An 18,559-nucleotide genomic window follows, 5' to 3' on the forward strand; every position below is an offset into this window, starting at 1 on the left:
GACCCATCTGAGGTCAGAGTGGGGACTCTGGCCAGGAGGGCAAGCGGGTGGGGGAGGACAGAGAGCTCCGTAGGGGACATGGCCTGTGAGGACCCCTCACTCAGTCTCTTGCCTCTGAAGACCCCAGCCCCCTGCTGGTGGGACCATGCCCAGGGACAGCTCGGGCTGCCACCGGCTTTGGGGAGAGTCTGTCCCAGGGCAAGAAACCTCCTTACATGTCCCCCGCCGGCCTGCAGCCCCGCCTGGAGATGGCTGTGGGGCGGCAGGGGGCTGCCTAGTGACTCAGTTGCCCAGAGGGAGCCCCCTGGGGTGTGCTGAGATAACAGAAATGGCGCCCCCGGAGCAGGAAGAGGACAGAGCCCCAGCCCCCACAAAGGGCTGCTAGTGCCCGGCCCCTCCTTGGAGAACACTCTGGAGGCAGCGAACGGAGGAGACAGAAGAGCATCACAGCTGAGCGAGGGTGAGGGCAGGGCTGGCAGCAGGTGGCACAAGAGGCTTGGCTGCGTCTCCTCGAGAAGCAGGAGGAGGTGAGCAGGGGCGCTGGACTCTCGCCCTCCTCTCCACTGCGCAGGCGGGGTCCACCTGTGCCTGTTCCCCCCTGTGTGAATGGACCGAGAACGCCCACAGAGGTGAGCACTCGGGGGATCAGGTCACCCGGGCACGTTCCTGGTGCTCGACAGGGGGTGGCTGCCACGCCCGGGTGGGCACTCAAGGGAACAGGAGGGGTTCCTCGTGGGCTCACCTGAGCCTGGCCCACCTCACCTGTGACCAGGTGCTCATATTTGGTTCCTGAGCACCCAAGATGACTGTAGCAGTTTGATATAATTGATGAGTTCCAAAAAGAAATATTGGACTGTGCTTGTCATCTGATCTGTACGGGGCATGATTATCATTAGGCCGTTGCCTCCCCACCCAGTCCCCACCCCTTGGTGGATGGACTCGCAGATAAGAGGCATGGCGAAGGACATGGGGGTTTCTGATGTTGGGGTGGATGCTGAAGACTTAAGCTGGAGCCCTGGGAAGTCAGCACAGAGGAGAAGCCAGCCCCAGGGAGGAAGGAACTTTGAAGCCAGAGAGAAGCAAGCCCCAGGAATGGAGGAACCCAGGAAGCCTGGACCCTCGCAGACGTCAGCAGCCATCTTGCTCCAAACAGACTTTGGTGAGGGAAGTAACTTATGCTTTATGGCCTGGTATCTGTGAGCCCCTACCCCAAGTAAACACCCTTTATAACGCCAGCAGATTTCTGGCACTTCGCACCTGCGCCCCTTTGGCTGGCTATACAGTGACCAACCGCCAAGGTTGTCAGGACAGAGTGGGGCACCCTGTGTGTTGCTTTGCAGATGTTGGAGGGTGGGGGTCCCCCTTTCCAGCAGGACCCCACCTTCCCGGTGGACTGGACAGCCTTCTACTTCGGGTCCCTAAATCCCTCACTCTTCTTCCCAGAGGCCTTGGGGTTCATGTGCCAAACAAAAGCCCACACACCCCAAAACGTCAGCCCATCTTCCAACTGCCCCGGTTGGCAAGTGCCGAGCAGTGGGCCACCTCTGAGCCGAGCTCCTGCAGGGGACAGCGTCCCTGTGCCCCTCCACGACAGGACACGGATGCACAGCTGTCCCCCAGGACCCGAGCGTGGTCTCAGCCTTGCCATGTGCCTCCTGCACCCAGCCCCTCAAGCTGGAGTCCAGACACCCCTCCCCCCACTGCCAGCTGTGTGCTCTGGAGCAGATGACGGCCCTCTCTGAACCTCAGTTCTTGCATCTTTTGCGTAAGGATCAAATGGCTGGAGCCAGCCCCACACCACCCCGGGCCGGCACCCCTCCACCAGCCGACCCGTGGTGCCGGGAGGGGTCGCGCCGACTAGGTCCGACAAAGAGCTCTGAGACTGCGCAGCCCTCCTGCGAGGGTTGGCATTTATTGGTGCAGACAAGCGCAGAGCGCCAGCTCACGGGGCGACGGCCACACAGCCTGACACCTCCGCCCTGGCCCTCCCTGCGGGGGGTGGGCTGCAGGGTGGGCTGGAGGAGGGCCAGCCCCCCCGCGCGCCTCCTCCAGGAAGGACAGGGACGGGAAGTCCAGGGGCCTCGGCCTCCGCTGGCTTCGCGCAGCGTGGGTGGGGCTTGGGGTCCAGTGTTCCGGGCGGGGGGCGTCCTTGGTGCTTTTCCGCGGTGGCCTCCGTCACGCCGCCCCCGAGTCGGTTTGCAGTTGACCGCCAGCCCCTGCCTCCCGGGCCCTGCGGGGCGGCCCAGGGCCAGCGGCGCCGCCTCGGGGCGCGGCCCCCTGTCTCTGAAGTGCTGAGTGCGTCGAGCCCTGGGCAGCGAGCCCGGTCGGGGCTGAGCCGCCCCCCGGCGGCCCTTCGCCCCAGGTCCCACTCCGCGGTGGCAGCAGCGGTGCGGCCTGAGTGGCTGCAGGCGGAGCGGGGCGCGCGGCTGCACACCCAGGCCGGGGCCCGGGGTGGCGTCCAGGGGGTCACATCCGGGCCGGCGGGGGCTCACGGGGCGGCCTGTGCGCGGGGCTGGGGCGGCGGGCCGGGCCGGGCCGGGTCCCCGCGGGCGGCGGCGCCCAGGGCCTCCAGCCACTGGCGCTGCAGCTCGGCGGTCGGGGCGCTCAGGTAGAGGGGCTGCTCCAGGGGCTGCTGCAGGCGCAGCGCGTGCTTGGCCTCGGGCTTCTCCGCGGGCTCGGGCACGCTCACCGTGCAGCCCGGCAGCGCGATGGCGCGGGGCCGGGGGCCGCCCTGCAGCGAAGCGGGCGGGGCCTGAGCGCGGGGCCGCCTCCCCGGCGCCCGCCCCCACCCCCGGGGTGAAAAGCCTGCTGGGCCCTGGGCCCAGGGACCACCCTTTGGCTCTCCCCGAGGAGGGTGCAGGGGAGGGCAAGTGGGGACCCCTGGTCGGGAAGCCCACCTCCCAAACGGGGCCAAAAGGAACAGGGGTCCCAAGCCCGCCCCAGGACGGCCCCGCCCTGCAGGGACCCCCAGCAGCGAAGTCCTGTGGGACACGGGGCAGGCAGTGAGGGGCTGGAGAGGGGCGGGTCTGTTGCCTGGGAGGGAGCTGGGGGCTGCCCTCCCTCCCCTGCTGGGGCGCAGCTGGGGCCTGAGGACAATGCTGGGGGGACTCTGGGTCCTTGCCACCCCTGGCCAGACAGGCCCCCAAGCCCTGTTTAACAGGTTTTGTGGGGAGCGGATGTGGCTCAAGCAGTTGAGCGCCTGCTTCCCACACGGGAGGTCCCGGGTTCAGTCCCCGGTGCCTCCTAAAAACAAAAACAAAAAACACAACAAGCGAACAAATGAAAAAGCCAACTCAGGGGAACCAATGTGGCTCAGTGGTTGAGCACCAGCTTCCCACACACGGGAACCAGGGTTCAATCCCGGGCCCCAGCACCTCAAAAAAAAAAAAAAAATGTTCTGCAGCCCCCAGGGATGAGTGAATGAATGAAGGGTGAATGAATGAATGTATGTGGGGAGGAGAGGCCTTGCTCATCCCCCTTTCCCTGGGGGCGGGGAGCAGAGGAGGTGACTCTAGAGGGCGGGGGAGTTGGCCCTGGCCCTTCTCTCTGCCCCCCACGAGGCTGTGCTGAGGGCCTGGGGAGGGGCTGGGGGAGCCCCACGCTTGGGGTGGGCTGGGGGCGGGCAGGAGCCAGGCCCAGGCCAGCGCCCCGGAGCTTGCTCTGCCCTGGGGTGTCTACTTTCTCCGCTGCGCCGCTTTCAGGCACGCCCCCGGCCGGGCAGGGGGCTGCGAGTCCCTGAAACAGCGTCCCGCGTGGCGAGCCGCAGCGGGACCTGTCCAGGATGCATCCCGGGGGCTGCCCGAAGCCCGCTGACCACGGGGCTCTGGGGGCAAACGGATCCCCCCCCAGAGCCTCCCCTGGCTCCGCTCGCAGGCGGCTGCCCGGCGGCCTCCTGGGACAGGCGGTGTCTGTCCCTGGTTCGCCATGTCCAGGACAGGACAGGACTGGTGTTAGGGTTTCGGCTGGAAGCCTCCTTTCTAGAACATGCTCTGAGGCTCCTCCCTGGGGGAGGCATGTGTCTGACTAAGGGGAGGGCGCTGGGGACGCGCAGGGGACAGTCCTGGCCTGGGAGGCAGCGGGGACTTTGGGGTCTGGAGACGCTTCGCTCGGACCCTGGCTCTGTGAGCCTGTGGGTGACCCTGGCCAGGTCACGCTCCCGGACACTGGTGGGGACTCCTGAGGGGGTGCGGGGACCCCACTCTGCGGGCTTTGTTTGCAAACACTCAGCTCACTCAGTGAGGCCGGGGCTGCTGTCACCCCCTTGGGCAAGGCCCCCCTGAGCTCAGCCAGCACGCTGGGGCCACCCTCGCCCCTGCTCCCCGCCCCCTGCTGGCTCCCCAGGTCCCGCAGCTGCTCTGTGCCCCCCGGGGTGGGGAGGGGTGGTGGGAGGGCCGCGCACCTGGCCGCCTCCCTGCTCCTGCAGCACCAGCAGGGCTGCCCTGGGGATGGCGGCCCACACGGGGGTCCAGGCTGTGCCGCCGTCCCACAGCTGCAGGTGGCCGCAGAGCAGGCTCTGTCCGGGGTCCGCGGCGGGTGGCTTCTGGGGAACACAGACCGCGCGGGCTTAGGCGGGAGCTCCCTGCGAGGGTGGCGGGGGACAGCCGGGGCTGCTGCTCGGGAGCAGGCAGGGTGGGGGGTGCGCGCCCGCCCGGGGAAGAAGCCCCAGCCGGCCTGGCCCACGCCCAGGGGAGGGCCCCGGGGAACTCTGGGTGCCGAGGGCTCCCCACCACTGTGATGGTAAACAGCACCTTACTTTGCCATCAATTGTGGGGTGCTCCCGGAGGCTCCCCGCCTCCGCCGGCACCCCCCGCAGCTCTCGTGGCTCTGAGCCCGTGGCGGGGTGGCAGATGAGGCCACAGAGGGAACGAGGGGTGGGGGGCATGTCCTAGGGGCTCCCTAGCTGCCCACCCCACGGGGCCGGGGCCCGGGCGCAACCACCTCTGCGCCCTTCCTGGGCTCGACGGGCGTGTCGGAGCTGGGGCTCTGGGGACCCGCCGGCTGCGACAGAAAACACTCCCTGCAGACGCGGCTCTGCCGGCTGTTCTCCGCCTTGAACTCTGAGCACTTCCCACAGATGACCTGGGGGCAGACACAGAGGGCACCTGTGACCCCGCCCGTGGGGACAGAAGAGGCTAAATGTGGGGGTGGGGGGCGGAGGGGCAAGAACGAGAACAGAAATACATGTGTGGAGGGCCAGGGCTTCTCCGGGGGAGCGGGATCCGGGGGCCTTCTCCCGAGGGCGGAAGCCTGAGGCTGTGCCCTGGATGGGCGGGGGTCTGCAGTCTGCACAGAAAAGAGCCGGACAGGAAACCCAGGGAAATGAGCGGCGGGCACCCCCCTGTGGGGCCTCCTCAAGTGCCTGCTAGGCTGAGCAGGTTTTCCTGTCACGAAGGGGAGGGGGCGCAGGTGGGAAACAAACCGATAAAAACGAGAGGTGACCCTGGCAGGAGAGCCGGCCTGCCAGGGCAGGCGTGCTGTCACCTACAGCTGCCCCACGTAAAGGCCAAGGCGTAGGGAGATGTGCCCAAAGGCCTCTGTTTCTTTGGGTCAGGGCTCTGCTTGTGGTTGGGGTGGGGCGGGGTCCTGGGTAAGGAGTTCTGGAATAGTCACTGGGGGGGCATCCGCTGGTTTAATTTCCATCTATCCATCCATCCACACATCTAGCCATACAGACTTCCTCCCTCCCTCCCTTCCTTCCATCCACCCACCCATCCATCTACTCATTCATCCACACATCCATCCACCTATCCACCCATCCATCCATCCATCCCCCCACCTGAACACCTATCCATCCACCCATCCACACATCTAGCCATCCACCCTTCCTTCCTTCCCCCTCCCTTCCTTCCATCCACCCACCCATCCATCTACTCATTCTTCCACACATCCATCCATCCATCCAACCACCCATCCACCCATCCACCCATCTAGCCTTCCTTCCTTCCTTCCTTCCTTCCTTCCTCCCTTCTTTCCATCCACCCACTCACCCACCCATCTACTCATCCACCCATCCATCCATCCATCCATCCACCCACCTATCCATCCAACCATCCACACATCTACCCATCCACCCTTCCTTCCTTCCTTCCTCTCCCTCCCTTCTTTCCATCCACCCACCCATCTACCTACTCATTCATCCACCCACCCACCCATCCATCCACCCAAGTTCTCATCCATTTTCCCCTCCTGCCCCAGTGAGGTGAGATTTAATGAAAGGGTCTAACAAGGAACACCTTTCTAGACTCGGGCCTACCAGTGCCCTTTGGGGAGACAGCACCATCCTCACTTCAGGGTAGCTCTGTGCTGAGATCCACTCACTTGCACAGTATTGAATTAATAACTGCATCTAAAATATTTGACTCAGTCGCAGTCTCTTCCTCGGGGATAGCTTGCTTTCACTGTTGAGCACCGACTTGACAGCCCATGCTGAGGAGAAAGGCTTGGGGGCGGGGGAAACCTGGAGAGGCTGGGCCCCAGGGTCCTGCAGCCCCAGGGAGCCCTGGAGCAAGGCCATACCTCCTCTCCTGGCACGGCCAGGCACGGCTGCCCACCCCCCACTCAACGGGGCCCATGTGGTTCTCAACTGCAGGAAGGCCCTGAGCTTCTGCTTCGGAGGAAGCCACGTGCTTCTCCACGGGAGCCTTGGCCTTTCTCGGGCCTGCCCGGCAGGGCCGGCGTGGGGCCTCGGCAGGCCGGTGTCTGCAAAAGGCCCAGTGCGATGGCCTCCTCCCCTCCCCTGTGACGGCGCCCGTCCACCCCGCCCCGGCCCAGGACTCACCGCCCCGCACTGCTTGCAATGGTGCTTCCTCTTGGTTATGGAGTTGAAGGTCTCGCTGCAGCTCTTACAGCTCTGCTTCTCCTTGTCGCGTCGGCCCTTGGAGGATGACTTTCTGGAATCGACCTACGAAAGGAGGCAGAGAGCTTCAGCCAGCGCCTGACTGGTCTGTGCACTGGGCGCCACTGGGGAGCAGAGACAAGGAGTAGTAGCTTGGCTGGGGCACTAGCCAGGGTAGGGGCGGCCACCCAACCCCCCATCTTTCCGGCCTGTTGACCACTCATGTCAACAGTCAACAGACAAGTTGGTTGCTTTTTTTTTTCCTTAAAGATTTATTTATTTCTCCTCACCCCCTTGTTATTTGCACTTGCTGTGTCTATTCACCTTCCTTTCAGGAGGCATCAGGAACTGAACCCATGGCCTCCAATGTGGGAGGGGGGCGCCTAATCACCTGACCCGCCTCTGCTCTCTGCTTTGTTGTATCTCTCATTATGTTTTCCTCCCCATGTCTCTTCTTGCATCATCTTGTTGTGTCAGTTTACTATCTTGCTCATTTTCTCTAGGAGGCACCAGGAACTGAACCTGGGACCTCCCACGTGGTAGGTGGGAGCTCAATTGCTTGAGCCACATATGCTTTCCTCTTTTAATTGCTTGAGCCACATCCTCTTCCCTCTTTTAATTAGCTTCTTTTGATTAGAAAAGTAATGCTCAGTAATGATGAACGGGTAGAGTTTCTGTTTGGAGTGATGCTTCTTGGTAGTGGATGGTGACAATGTGGCATAAATTTGTGAACGTAATGAACAACATGGAGTTGTATATTTGAAGGTGGTTAAAATGGGAAATGTTATGTTGGATGTATGTTACCACGATTTTTTAAAAAAGTAATGAATTCAAGGTTAAAAAAAGAAGCCCAACAGTGCAGAAGAGGAAAAAGGAATAAGTAAAAATCTGCCAGGACCCCTTCCTGGCCCCCCTCCGAGGCCTTGTTCATCAGGCTGAGTCAGATGCTAAGTGGACCCAGATCTGTATTTTTGGCACAACTTGGCCCTATGCAGAAGCAATGACTTTATCTGACAAAAAGTGCTGGGAGCGGACGTGGAGGCAAACGGGTGGGCCTGTTAGGGGCTGTGTCCTCTGCAAGGTGACAGACTTTCCGAAGCCGGCTGTCAGCCCCATGGTTTCCGCCTGGCCTGCTGGCTTTGGGGTGCAGTCCTCAAGTGAGATTGCCGAGGCGTCCTTCTAAGAGAGTCGCGCACAATCCGCGCTGCTCCCCGTCTTAACGTCCTCATCCGGTAGGCCACCTTCCCGTTTCCTCCGCAGCACCACTGAGGAGGTGAGCCTCCTCCAGGTAGGGCTTCCTCATTTACTCAGTGACCTGCCTCACGGCCCGCCTTGTAATTGGCTGAAGTCTGTGGGACCAGCGAATGGGAGGGGAGGTCCACAGCAGGGGGTGTGGGGATGACTTTCCTCTATGAAAAGGGAGACACATATATAGGAAGCCCCTTTCCCTCCTGCTTAACCCAGGTCTGTTGAGAACTAGGTGCTTGGAGCTGCTGCAGCCACTTTGTGACTGTGAGGGGAAGAAAAAGAGATTTGGGAACACACTCCCTGGCCACCTAACACAGAACCAGTCCTGCAGCTGCCTTCCTGGGACTTCTCGGCAGTTGAACTTCTCAGCCTTAAATTCTATCTCTTGCAGCCAGATGCCTCTCAACGGACCCCACCGTTTTCCTAGTTGACGCTCAGATCTTTTCCAACCCTTACAAAGAAAGCTGCTGGGAACATCCGGGTCAAAGAGCTCGGTGCATTTCCAAGACAGTGGCACCTGTGGGACTGGATTCCCAGGAAGGGAAAAACGAGAGTGCCGCCTGAACAAAACCTCGTGACCAGGTAGAAGCCCCGGCGGGGAGAGGTGGCACTAGGAAGCGGGGTATCTGCTCGGGAACCCCACGTGCTGCGGGGGCCCCTCCCAGCTCGCACCTTCTTCCATCAGGCAAGGGAGCGCCGCGGCGGGTCTGCACCGGCTCGTCAGGAACCGGGGCACCAGGTGCACACGCACACGGCCCACGCTCCCACGTGTAAATGCTCGTGCCTCCACGCCCGTGTGCAGACAGCAGGCAGGATGTGCAAGGACAGGGAGGGGGCACGCTCTCCTGGGGCGTGGGCAGGCCTGGGCCCAGGGGCCGTCACGCTGCTCGTGATCGCCCTTATCTGCCTGAACCTCCAGCCGGGCGCGCGCGTGTGTGTTTCGGGCAGGACATTACATATGCTAAATATGAAATCGCTCAACGTAGTATGGACTTAGGCGTACGGGTGTTCAAAGAGCTTCAGGGCACATACGTCTAATGCGTTCCATCTTTAGCACAACAGGCGGACGTATTTAACACCACTGAACTCTGTGCTTCAGAGCGGTTCAAAGGGGAAATTTTATGTTGTGTAGATGCTACCACAATCAAAATAAAATGAAGAACAGCCCAGAGGACTGAACAACATAGAGAGTGAAACCGAATGTAAACTAGGGACTACAGTTCATATTTAGAATGCTGCTGGCTCATCAATTGTCACTAGACAATTAGTTACTAATGTATACTAATGTAAAATGTTAATAATAGGGAAAACTGGGGGAGGTATATGGGAACTCTGTACTTTCCGTATTTATTTTTTGTAAACTTACAGCTGCTCTAAAATATTTTAAAAATATTTTAAAACTCAAGTATTGATTCCTTTCATAGCTAAAAATTATTTTAAAAAATGTGTTTAAATAAAGCTGATACCGCCCATCCATAAAAAGCTGGTGTTCTAAAATCAGGCATGAGAGGCAGCCACTAAGATGACACTTTAGAAAACTACTTAAAGGGGTCAAGTAATATTGTTCAAAGGAGGAGAAAAGCAAATTACCAAGTCGCAGAAAAGTAGCATAGACTTTTGATGCCAAAATGAGTACTTATAAGCATGGGGGAGAAAAGACTGGAAGGAAATACACCACCATGTCCCTTGGGTTACTTTGGGGTAGAGGGATAATGCATTTTCTAAACTGTTCCCCAAGAACATTTTGTAAAAGAGCAAGAAAGCCAGCGAACCCCCAAAAGGCAGGCCTGCGGCACGGGGGTCCGCAGGGCCTCTCCCCCGGATGACAGTCACGGCTCGCTTCCAGGGACACCCCTACCCCCACGTTTGAGGACTCGTGATGTGAGCACGGGGCGGGAGGCGGCTCTCCAGTAAGCCTCTGGTCTGCACCTCGGGTTCCCTTCTGATCACGAGGCAGTGGCAACGCGTGGAACAGGCCCCAGCTGTGAGAGCCTGGGCGAGCCACGTCCCTCTCCAGCCTCAGTTTCTCTAACCTGGGCACAGACCACCTCTCCCTCCAGGAAATCCTGAGGGCTTCTGGCCAGTTGCTGACGAGTTACCCTTTCACGGTCCTGCCCGGCCTGCAGTGAAATCGCTTCCTGGGCTGTTGAAACTGCGCCCGGCCCCTCCCCTCCGGGGCTGGGGTCTCTGCGGCCGGGGGAAGCCCAGGACCCTCTCCTGCTCCTTGTTGTCACAGCGGTGAACACGGTCAGTTCACCACCAACTTCAGGAGCTCTGAAGCGATGCCAGAGGGGGCCTGCCGAGCGCCCCAGGATGCCGGGGCCGGAGAGGCCACGGAAAGAGTCCTCTCAACCTCTCGTGGGGCCAAGCAGGGAAACCGAGGCCCAGAGACACCATTTCCCTGCTTGAAAGGCAAACGCCTTAAATAAGCTTAGCGCTCCTACTGATGAGTGAAATAAAGCGAAGCCAGAGCTTCATTTTAAAATAACACAGCAAAATAAAAAGGGGGGGGCAGGCGGAGAACAAGAAGAGCTGCTGAGGCTGCTTGGGGCTGCTGGGGGGTGCAGGGGACTTGAACCGGCCTCTCTCCCTTTTGCCCGGGCTCCCTGGCTCCTCTCCTGGAGCACAGAGACGAGGGGGAGGGGAGCACTGGCCCGGGAACCTCCCAGGAAGAGCAGCTCCTGCTCAAACGAAGGCCGCGGGCGGCTGGGTGGGGGTGCCTCTTTCCCCATCTCCAGGAGGTTCCTGTGTGTGTCCACAGCTAGCCCGGGGCCCGGGGGGGGGCCTTTCGGAGGTTTTTGTGCTTCTGTTCAGAGCGAGTGGACTTTTGCAGAACGGGGAAGGCTTTGCATTTTGCAAGGCCCTCTTGCGAAACTTCCTGAGTTGGGTTCAGCTGCTCTTGGGACAGACGGGGACTTACAGAGACTGCAAGCCTGAAGTCAGGGCTCAGCGAGAGACACCAGGCCGGGGACGGGCTCTGCCTTCCTTCCCCAGTCGGCGGAGAAAGCGAGAAACACCGTATTCTTGCGGACAGCACGTTGTGGCAGGGGTCCTGCTCTCTGGTGTCAAAATTAAGACTCGGCTTTGAGCTTGGTGTTTCTCTAACAAATGTGTGGAGAGCTTTTCCCACTCACACCCCGTGGGGGTACAACTCAACAGATATGCAAGGGCCATCCTAGCCCAGACACACGCTCACCCTAAGCCCAGACACACGGACCATCCTAGCCCAGACACACGGACCACCCTAAGCCCAGACACACGAACCATCCTAGCCCAGACACACGGACCACCCTAAGCCCAGACACACGGACCATCCTACCCCAGACACATGGACCACCCTAAGCCCAGACACACAGACCATCCTAGATCCAACATCTCAGCGCAGATGGGTTTCTCCTGACAGTGGCAGAACAGACGAGTAAAACAGCCCAGGCCAAGACACACCAAGTCCAGGCCCCAGGAGCAGGAGGCCGTGGGGTTGTCTGCCTGGGGGCCCGAGACCCTGGCCTGGGGTGGGTCCGGGACCACCGCATGGGAAGAGAGACAAGGGGCTTGAGCTTGGACAGTAACCCTGCACCCAGCTGCGGGAGTCGGGGACTTCGTGGACAGGCGCTGGATCCCGGGGAAGCAGGCGCGGCCGAGGGCGCAGCCCCGTGACGAGAGCTGCTCTGAGCTCAGGCAACTGTCCCCCGAGGGCCAGGGGGACGGGGAGCCTCCGAGAGCCTCGCGCTGGCCACGGGGGAGCTGGACTGCGTCCTTCTCAGGCATAAGCCGCTTCTTACAAGATGACCTCTCAGGTCCCTCCCAGCTAGAACATTCTCTGAGTCGGGCATCAAGCTCCCCGTCAGCCTCTGCCACAGGACCCCCTCTTTACCCAGACCCGTCCTGTTAGAAGGAACCAGACTAACCCCCCATTTGTGCGGCCCAGGCGCCGGCACCTGCCGTTCCTACAAAGCAGGCCCTCTCTCCTCCTCTCCTCTGCTTTGCGTTTCCTCGGTGCTTCCCACCCTTACAAGTGCCTCTCTCACGCACACCACCTCCAGGGAGCCCTCCCTGACTGAGGCAGCCCAGGCCGATTAGCCGGAGGACAGCACCTATGCACAGCTGTGGTTTCACTACCTGAGTGGCAGAGTCTGTTAATCGAACACAATGCCATGCCTACGGAGCACCAGGTACGTACTCAGACACAGCTCACGCTCACGTGCGACAGCCCCGCACACCATGCACGCCCTGTGTGAGCTGCTTTTCACCAGGCTTCTAAAACTTTCAGAAAAAAAGGAAAACAAAGCTCTGTTTTGTCTGGGAGGATTATCAGCCCATCACATTCAAGGTTTGGCGCTTAAAAAATTGCGGATGGCCTGATTCACTTGGAAAACGTGCTGGTGGCCCTGGGGCAGCCCCACCCCCCGCCACGGGCCCCCCCCTTCGTGGCCGAGTTGGCTGCCCAGGCAGCTTCGAAGCAGAGCAGGGGGGGGCGAGGCAGTCTACGGATGGAGGGGGAGGCAGGTGCAAAGGCCCGGGGCATGGCGAGGGGGCAGGGACGGTGGGCACAGCCGCGCTCCTGGAAGCACCCGAGCCTTTTCAACCGGGCTGCTGGAGCCCCTCGCAGACTTCAGCGTCAACGCCGCTCGCGGCGCCGGGCGGCTCGGCAGCGCCACCGTGTGGACGGCGGCAACAGCGCGGACTGGAGGCGGGGTCCTCCCCTCTCCCCCCATATTTATTCTAAAATCTCCCCGGACACCGGGTCCAGTCATCTGACATTCTCCTCCGCCGACCGCGGGGCTTTTCAGCGCCCGGCCGGCCCGGCTGGGGCTGGGTCGAATCGGGGCCGACCAGCCCTTGTTCTTGCAGTGGTTGCCCCTCGCAGAGGCCAGTTTAGGGGGCCCTGGGGGGGGGCCCGTCTGGCCTGGAACCCCACCTGCCTCGGCTCCCCCCGCAGGGGACGCACACCCGGGCAGCACGGACCGTGCCCAGCCCGGGACTCACGTGTCCTAATTAAGAGTTTAAATCGCATACTGTGATAAATTTAAAAATAATAAAAACTCACATCCCAAAAGGGATGCCGGTCCACCGTGCTCGAGGAGACAGACAGAAATTCTGGGCGGGCTTACGGGGTGGCCCCGGCCCGCCCCCAAGGAGAGCTGTGCCCCCTGGCGGGGTGGGGCGGGGTGGGGCGGGGTGGGGGGGCAGAAGCCGGGGCTCCAGCCGGGCGCCCCCTGCCCAGCCACTGTGCGCGGGCCAAGTCACCTCCCTGCCCTGTGCCCCCGTTTGCTCTTCCTTAAGTGGGGCCGATCCTAACAAAAAGCCCCAGAACGGCTGTGTCCATCGCACGGGGCAAGGTTTACAGCCCGGAAAAGGGCTCCCACGTGTCAAGTCCAGCCCGACCCACTGGCGGCTCGGTGCCATGTTCACCTGGGCACCTGCTCAGAGCTCCGGGGACAGAAGGGACGAGAGCAGAGAGGCAGGGAGAGGAGGACAGAGAGAGGCAGGGCGGGGGAGGGGGGCACACGTCCAGGACCCCCGCAAGCCCCTGGCCCCCGGTGCCCTTCTCAGCATGCAGCCCAGGCCCCCCCCCCGCCCCGCCCCTCTTGCCGTGGCACTCCGGGAAGCCTTCCCTGGAAGCTCCCAGGCTTGGGACGCCCTGGCCGGGGGTCCGGGTTTGGCCCCCCTGTCCCTCTGCCTCACGTGCCCCTAACCATGGAGCCACCCCGCCCCACCTACTTGGGCACAGCCCCCCACGGGGCTCCCCCCAGCCCTCGGGACCTCAGACCCCCCCCCCACGTCCCACCTCTGTCGGCGCCTCCGTGGGTCACTCACCCCCGCGGCGGCCGCACCTCCGTCGGCCCCCCAGGAGGGCTCCACGGCGCCGGCACCCACCACCTGGAAGGAGACACCGACAGCGGCGTGAGCGGTCACGTGGGGCCACGTCCCGGGCTGCCAGGCGCCGCCTCCGAGAGCCCCCCGGGGTGACGTGGCGGGGTCCCGGGGGCAGCGCAGACTGCGGCTCGTGGGCTCCGCGCTGGGACTGCGGGGAGGCCCCGCCCTCAACGCGCCCCTCCACGCAGTTTCCGAAAGGGTGAAATAAAGGGCTCCGCGGAGGAAACGCACCCAGACGGGCACCTCCAGTCCCACTAGCCTCAGTTTCCCCACAGGACCTCGGCGGTCACGGAACATCCACGGCCCCCTGGGGCTGCAGCCATGGAGCAGGTGGCTCAGGGAAAGCCTCGGTGCCGCCCGCTCCCCGCAACCAGGCCTTGGTGCGGGAACAGCCACGAGCCCTCCACCTGCCCAGGTGGGGTGGGGGGCAGGCCCGTGGGCAGGCACCTACAGGCGAGTCTGGGGAGAGCGCGGGGTCCTCGTCCTGGCTGAAGGTGCCCCCGAAGGCTCTGAAGGTCTCGCTGTTCTGCTTGTGCTTCTCGATGGTGGCTCTGAGGACCTGCGGGCACGACACAGGCGTCAGTGCGCGCGGCCAGAGGACAGCAGGGCAGGACGGGGCGGGCAACGGGCACGCGGCCTCTCCCGGTCTACCGGTCACCTTCTCTCACCCCCGGCCGAGAGCTCTGGGCACATGTATTAGCGAGAGCTCCATGATGCAGACGAGGAAACTGAGTCAGGGGGACTCGGCTGTTAAGCGAGGGGCAGGATTTGAACTCGGGCCTGTGGGGTTCTGGTGCCATGCCGGCAGTGGCCAGCTGGATCTCCGCGCCCTGGTCACCCCTGACTCCCATGCTTTCTGGGGACATTCTGGTATAAGAGCAGGGCCGTCACATTTCCATGTCACCCCCGCCAGCACCTCTACCTCTTCCTCTTCCCTGAATGAATTCCCATTTTCGTCATTGCCTCCTGGCGATTTTCATTTTGTGAATCCTGGAAGCCAGACGTGCCCTAACGGGTAGCATTCGCCACTCAAAGCCAGCCCTGGCTGTGGCCGCGGCCGGGAGCTCCCCAGCCAAGCGGGTGCAGGGCGCCAGGTGGGCAGGGGTGGGGGACAGGAGCCCTGCGGCTGCTCTCTGTCCTCGCTGCTTGGCCCTGGTCGGGCCGGGTCCCCCTGCAAGGCCGGGCTTCAGTCTGACCCTGTTCCGTGCCCACTCTGGCTGGGCTCGGTCTTCCTGGAAAGACCCAGTCAAGTGTGTCCTCTGCTCTCTCCAGGACCCTGCTGCCTCCCTGCACGTCACCTCCCCGCCCTCTATGCTCTCCTCGTAGCTTACGCCCACAGCTGCTGTCGCAGAGAGGAGGCGGTGGCCAGGTCCTCCTTAGAAAGGCACTTCCAAAGGACCCCAAGCCCCGGGACAAAACCACCTAGCCTGCCTGCCTCCCAGTTCTCGTCATCTTTATTTTGGATGGAGATCCGTGGGAGCCTCGAACAGCTAATGGGTGGGTGGTGGAGGCCGCAGGTACTTAAGCAAGCAGATTGCTGCCCCTGCATCTCCTGTAGAGACAGGCAGGGTGACGGGAAGGCCACAGGGATGCCCGTTTGCCCCTGCTCCAAAGGGACAGGGCCACGGTGCTCAAGACCTGGTCAATGGCTTGCTTTAAAATGTTAGCAGCTTAACCTGAATCCATTCTTTCTTTTCTTCTTCTGTCCTGCAAAATAAAAAAAAAACACAACGGTTTATCAAGCCAGCCTTGGGGACGATGGAGTGACCGCAGGGACTGTCGAGCCCTGCAGCGCTCGCCTGAGCAGCGGGGTCTGCTGTGCCACGTGCTGTGTGTGAATGCAACTCAAGGGCTTGGAAGGTCGGCCTTGAGGGCTCTGAACTACTCATGGCCAGGTGAGGCCAGGTGGGGCCAGGCGGGGCCAGGTGTGGTGTGCCGAGCTCCCTGCACTGTAGCTGGGAGTGGATACAAATCCCAGTCTCCTTTTAAACCCCACGTGGGCTCTCTGGATTACCACGTGTCAATACAAAACCTCACACAGTTGGGGGCTGCGTGGCAGATTCTTCCGTGTAATGCGGCCTCTTAAAGGGCCCTGATGACAGCCAGCAGAACTTAAACCCCCATCCTGCTTCAGGAACCATCTTATGGATACGTAACAACACAAATGGCATGTTTGCCATGGCAAGACTCTGGACGAGCCCGGATGCCCGCCCAGGCTGGTCAACAATTAGAGTGATTTTTTGAATATAACATTAAAAAAATAAATACACGAAGAGAGTATAAAAAAAAATAAAGCTAAAAAATAATAGAGTGGAGAATTAAGCAGCTTTAGGAAATGGTACTCAGATAGGGGCTGCTTTCTGATAAATTAAGTGAGAAAAAGCAAGGTGTAGACTAGATTTGCAGGAGACCACATTTGTGCCCCTAAGAGATGGCTAAGAATGTCTGCCGGGGCAAGAAGAGGACTGGTGCAGAGGCTGAATTTTCATTGAAGTCTCCTTAGTGCTGTTCAATTTTAACCCACGAATAAATAAGTGAATAAAACAAACGAATAAATACATATTACAAGACTATCTTTAGCAAAAGAAACCACCTCTCAAAATATCAAATTCAAGACTTTCACGCGGTAGCAGAGGCGCAGAAACAGCCGCTGCCTTACCGAGTCTGCAGCTCCAAGGACCTTTTCCTCCCTGTTATTATAAATGTAGGTGCTGCGTTCGGCTTGACAATATCCTGCACCTGCAGAAACAATGGCAGAAACAACCAGTCGTGCAAAGCGGCCTCGCGACTGCAGCCTCATTCCTCTTCAACACAGAGCTTTTTTCCTGAGAAGGTGGAAGAGGAGCCTGGGATCCCAGGGGCCCACAGGTCTGCAAGGAAGTGGGTGCCGGCAGAATGCAGGGGTTCATCCCACCCAGCCGTCCTCGCACCACGTGACGATCAACTACGCCCCACCAGGAAGGAAGGGTGCTGCCCGGTAAGCCATGCACGACCTATCCTGCCTTTAGAGATTTCAAATATGAAACAGGACAGTTTGGACTTGAAATGCAGGCATTTCTTATAACCACATCCTCAAGAGCCCATCCTCTTGGGAAACGGACTTGGCCCAATGGATAGGGCATCCGCCTACCACATGGGAGGTCCGCGGTTCAAACCCCGGGCCTACCTTGACCCGTGTGGAGCTGGCCCACGCAGGGGTGTCCCCCACGTAGGGGAGCCCCACACGCAAGGAGTGCGCCCCGTAAGGAGAGCCACCCAGCGCGAAAGAAAGTGCAGCCTGCCCAGGAATGGCGCCCCACGCACGGAGAGCTGACACAGCAAGATGACACAACAAAAAAAAGAAACACAGTTTCCCGGTGCCGCTGATAAGGATAGAAGCGGTCACAGAAGAACACACAGCGAATGGACACAGAGAGTAGACAACTGGGGGGGGGAGGAGAGAAAAAAAAAAAGTCCATCCTCTTGTGTCACTTCACAAGGTCATAAAGCGAAACAGCTCCAGGGGTTCCCAGGGGCTCCCAGGCCTGGCCGCGTGTCAGAACCCCCCGGATACTTTAGGAAAACACTGGGCCTCGACAGGAGGGCCCCCTAGTGTGCGAGCCTGAGGACACCTGCATCCACCAGATGTGACTGACTTCCTGGAGGAACGCCGATGGTTTCCTCTAACCATGGGAAATGCTCTGTTTTTCTCTAGTTAGTTACTCATTTTACTGGTCTTTCTTAACCTGGATTCAGAGAATGTTAATGTAAGAAGGGATTTCTGGGTGTCCTTGGGACCAGCCTTGGCCTTCTTGAGATGCTTAAATAATCTTGTTCAGCGAATGTTAACAGTGGAGGACCCTTTAACTCCAAGCCCCTCCCCACGGGAGATGGGGACCACTCCCCACTTTACCCCCCAAGGTCCCCACCCCAGGGAGACACGGCTCAGGCTCACGGAAGAGAGGGACACCAAGAGAACGAGGTACTTCTGGACCGGGCTGCACAGGGCCTGGGACCCTGCCCACCACCCAGGAGACAGCTCACGGGTCTGGGGGCCGGCGGTCTGCCCCGTCCCACAGGCCTTGCCGCTGGCCGGGCCACCTTGGGCAAGTCCCTCAACCCCCCAGACCCGCCTCCAGATCTGCCGCTGGGGCCACGTGTCCCAATGCGGTGGGTGACAGCAGAGCTCATGGCACCCTCCAGGCACTGGGGCAAGGCGAGCTCCCCTCCCCTCTGCGGCCCCAGAAGGCTCCGTGCTTTGCTCTCCCACGGCCTCCGCCCTAGCACCACTGAGGCCGGCAGTGCCCTGGGCAGGTGGGCCCACTGGAGAGACGGAGACCCTTGATGAAGCCTGCCCAGCCCAGGCCCCAGCTTGGAGCCCGACTCGGCGCTCCTGCCCGGGAGAGCTGGCGGGGAGGGCAGGGCTCACCCACCTGCAGGTCCGAGATGTCCAGCTTCTCCCGGACACTGAACTTCTGGCCCATAAGCCTCAGTTTGGGCACACAGTAGAGGACCATGCTGTTGAACTGCAAGGATAGACGCGGGGTAAGGCAGGCAGGGAGGACGGCAGGCCGCCGATCCCCAGGGAGTGCTCACTGTGGGATTCTTTGAAAAAATTTT

General features: G+C 60.9%; 1 protein-coding gene across 3 annotated transcripts in view; it reads right to left on the reverse strand.

Annotated features, from left to right (window-relative positions):
* Nucleotides 1-1,875: 1,875 nt before the first annotated feature.
* Nucleotides 1,876-18,559, reverse strand: part of FGD3 (FYVE, RhoGEF and PH domain containing 3) — a 162,453-nt gene continuing 145,769 nt past the window's right edge. For all 3 annotated transcript variants that reach the window (XM_058301466.2, XM_058301468.2, XM_058301469.2), the window contains 9 exons: nt 18,373-18,465; nt 16,620-16,699; nt 15,637-15,667; nt 14,412-14,519; nt 13,901-13,963; nt 6,779-6,901; nt 4,939-5,079; nt 4,400-4,540; nt 1,876-2,731 (listed from right to left, as the gene is read on the reverse strand). In XM_058301466.2, coding sequence (XP_058157449.1) covers nt 2,489-2,731; nt 4,400-4,540; nt 4,939-5,079; nt 6,779-6,901; nt 13,901-13,963; nt 14,412-14,519; nt 15,637-15,667; nt 16,620-16,699; nt 18,373-18,465 — 1,023 coding nt within the window. In that variant the 3' untranslated portion in view covers nt 1,876-2,488. The remainder of the gene's footprint in view (nt 2,732-4,399; nt 4,541-4,938; nt 5,080-6,778; nt 6,902-13,900; nt 13,964-14,411; nt 14,520-15,636; nt 15,668-16,619; nt 16,700-18,372; nt 18,466-18,559) is intronic.

The sequence above is a fragment of the Dasypus novemcinctus genome, chromosome 8 (assembly GCF_030445035.2).
Source record: "Dasypus novemcinctus isolate mDasNov1 chromosome 8, mDasNov1.1.hap2, whole genome shotgun sequence".
Lineage (NCBI taxonomy): Eukaryota > Metazoa > Chordata > Mammalia > Cingulata > Dasypodidae > Dasypus > Dasypus novemcinctus.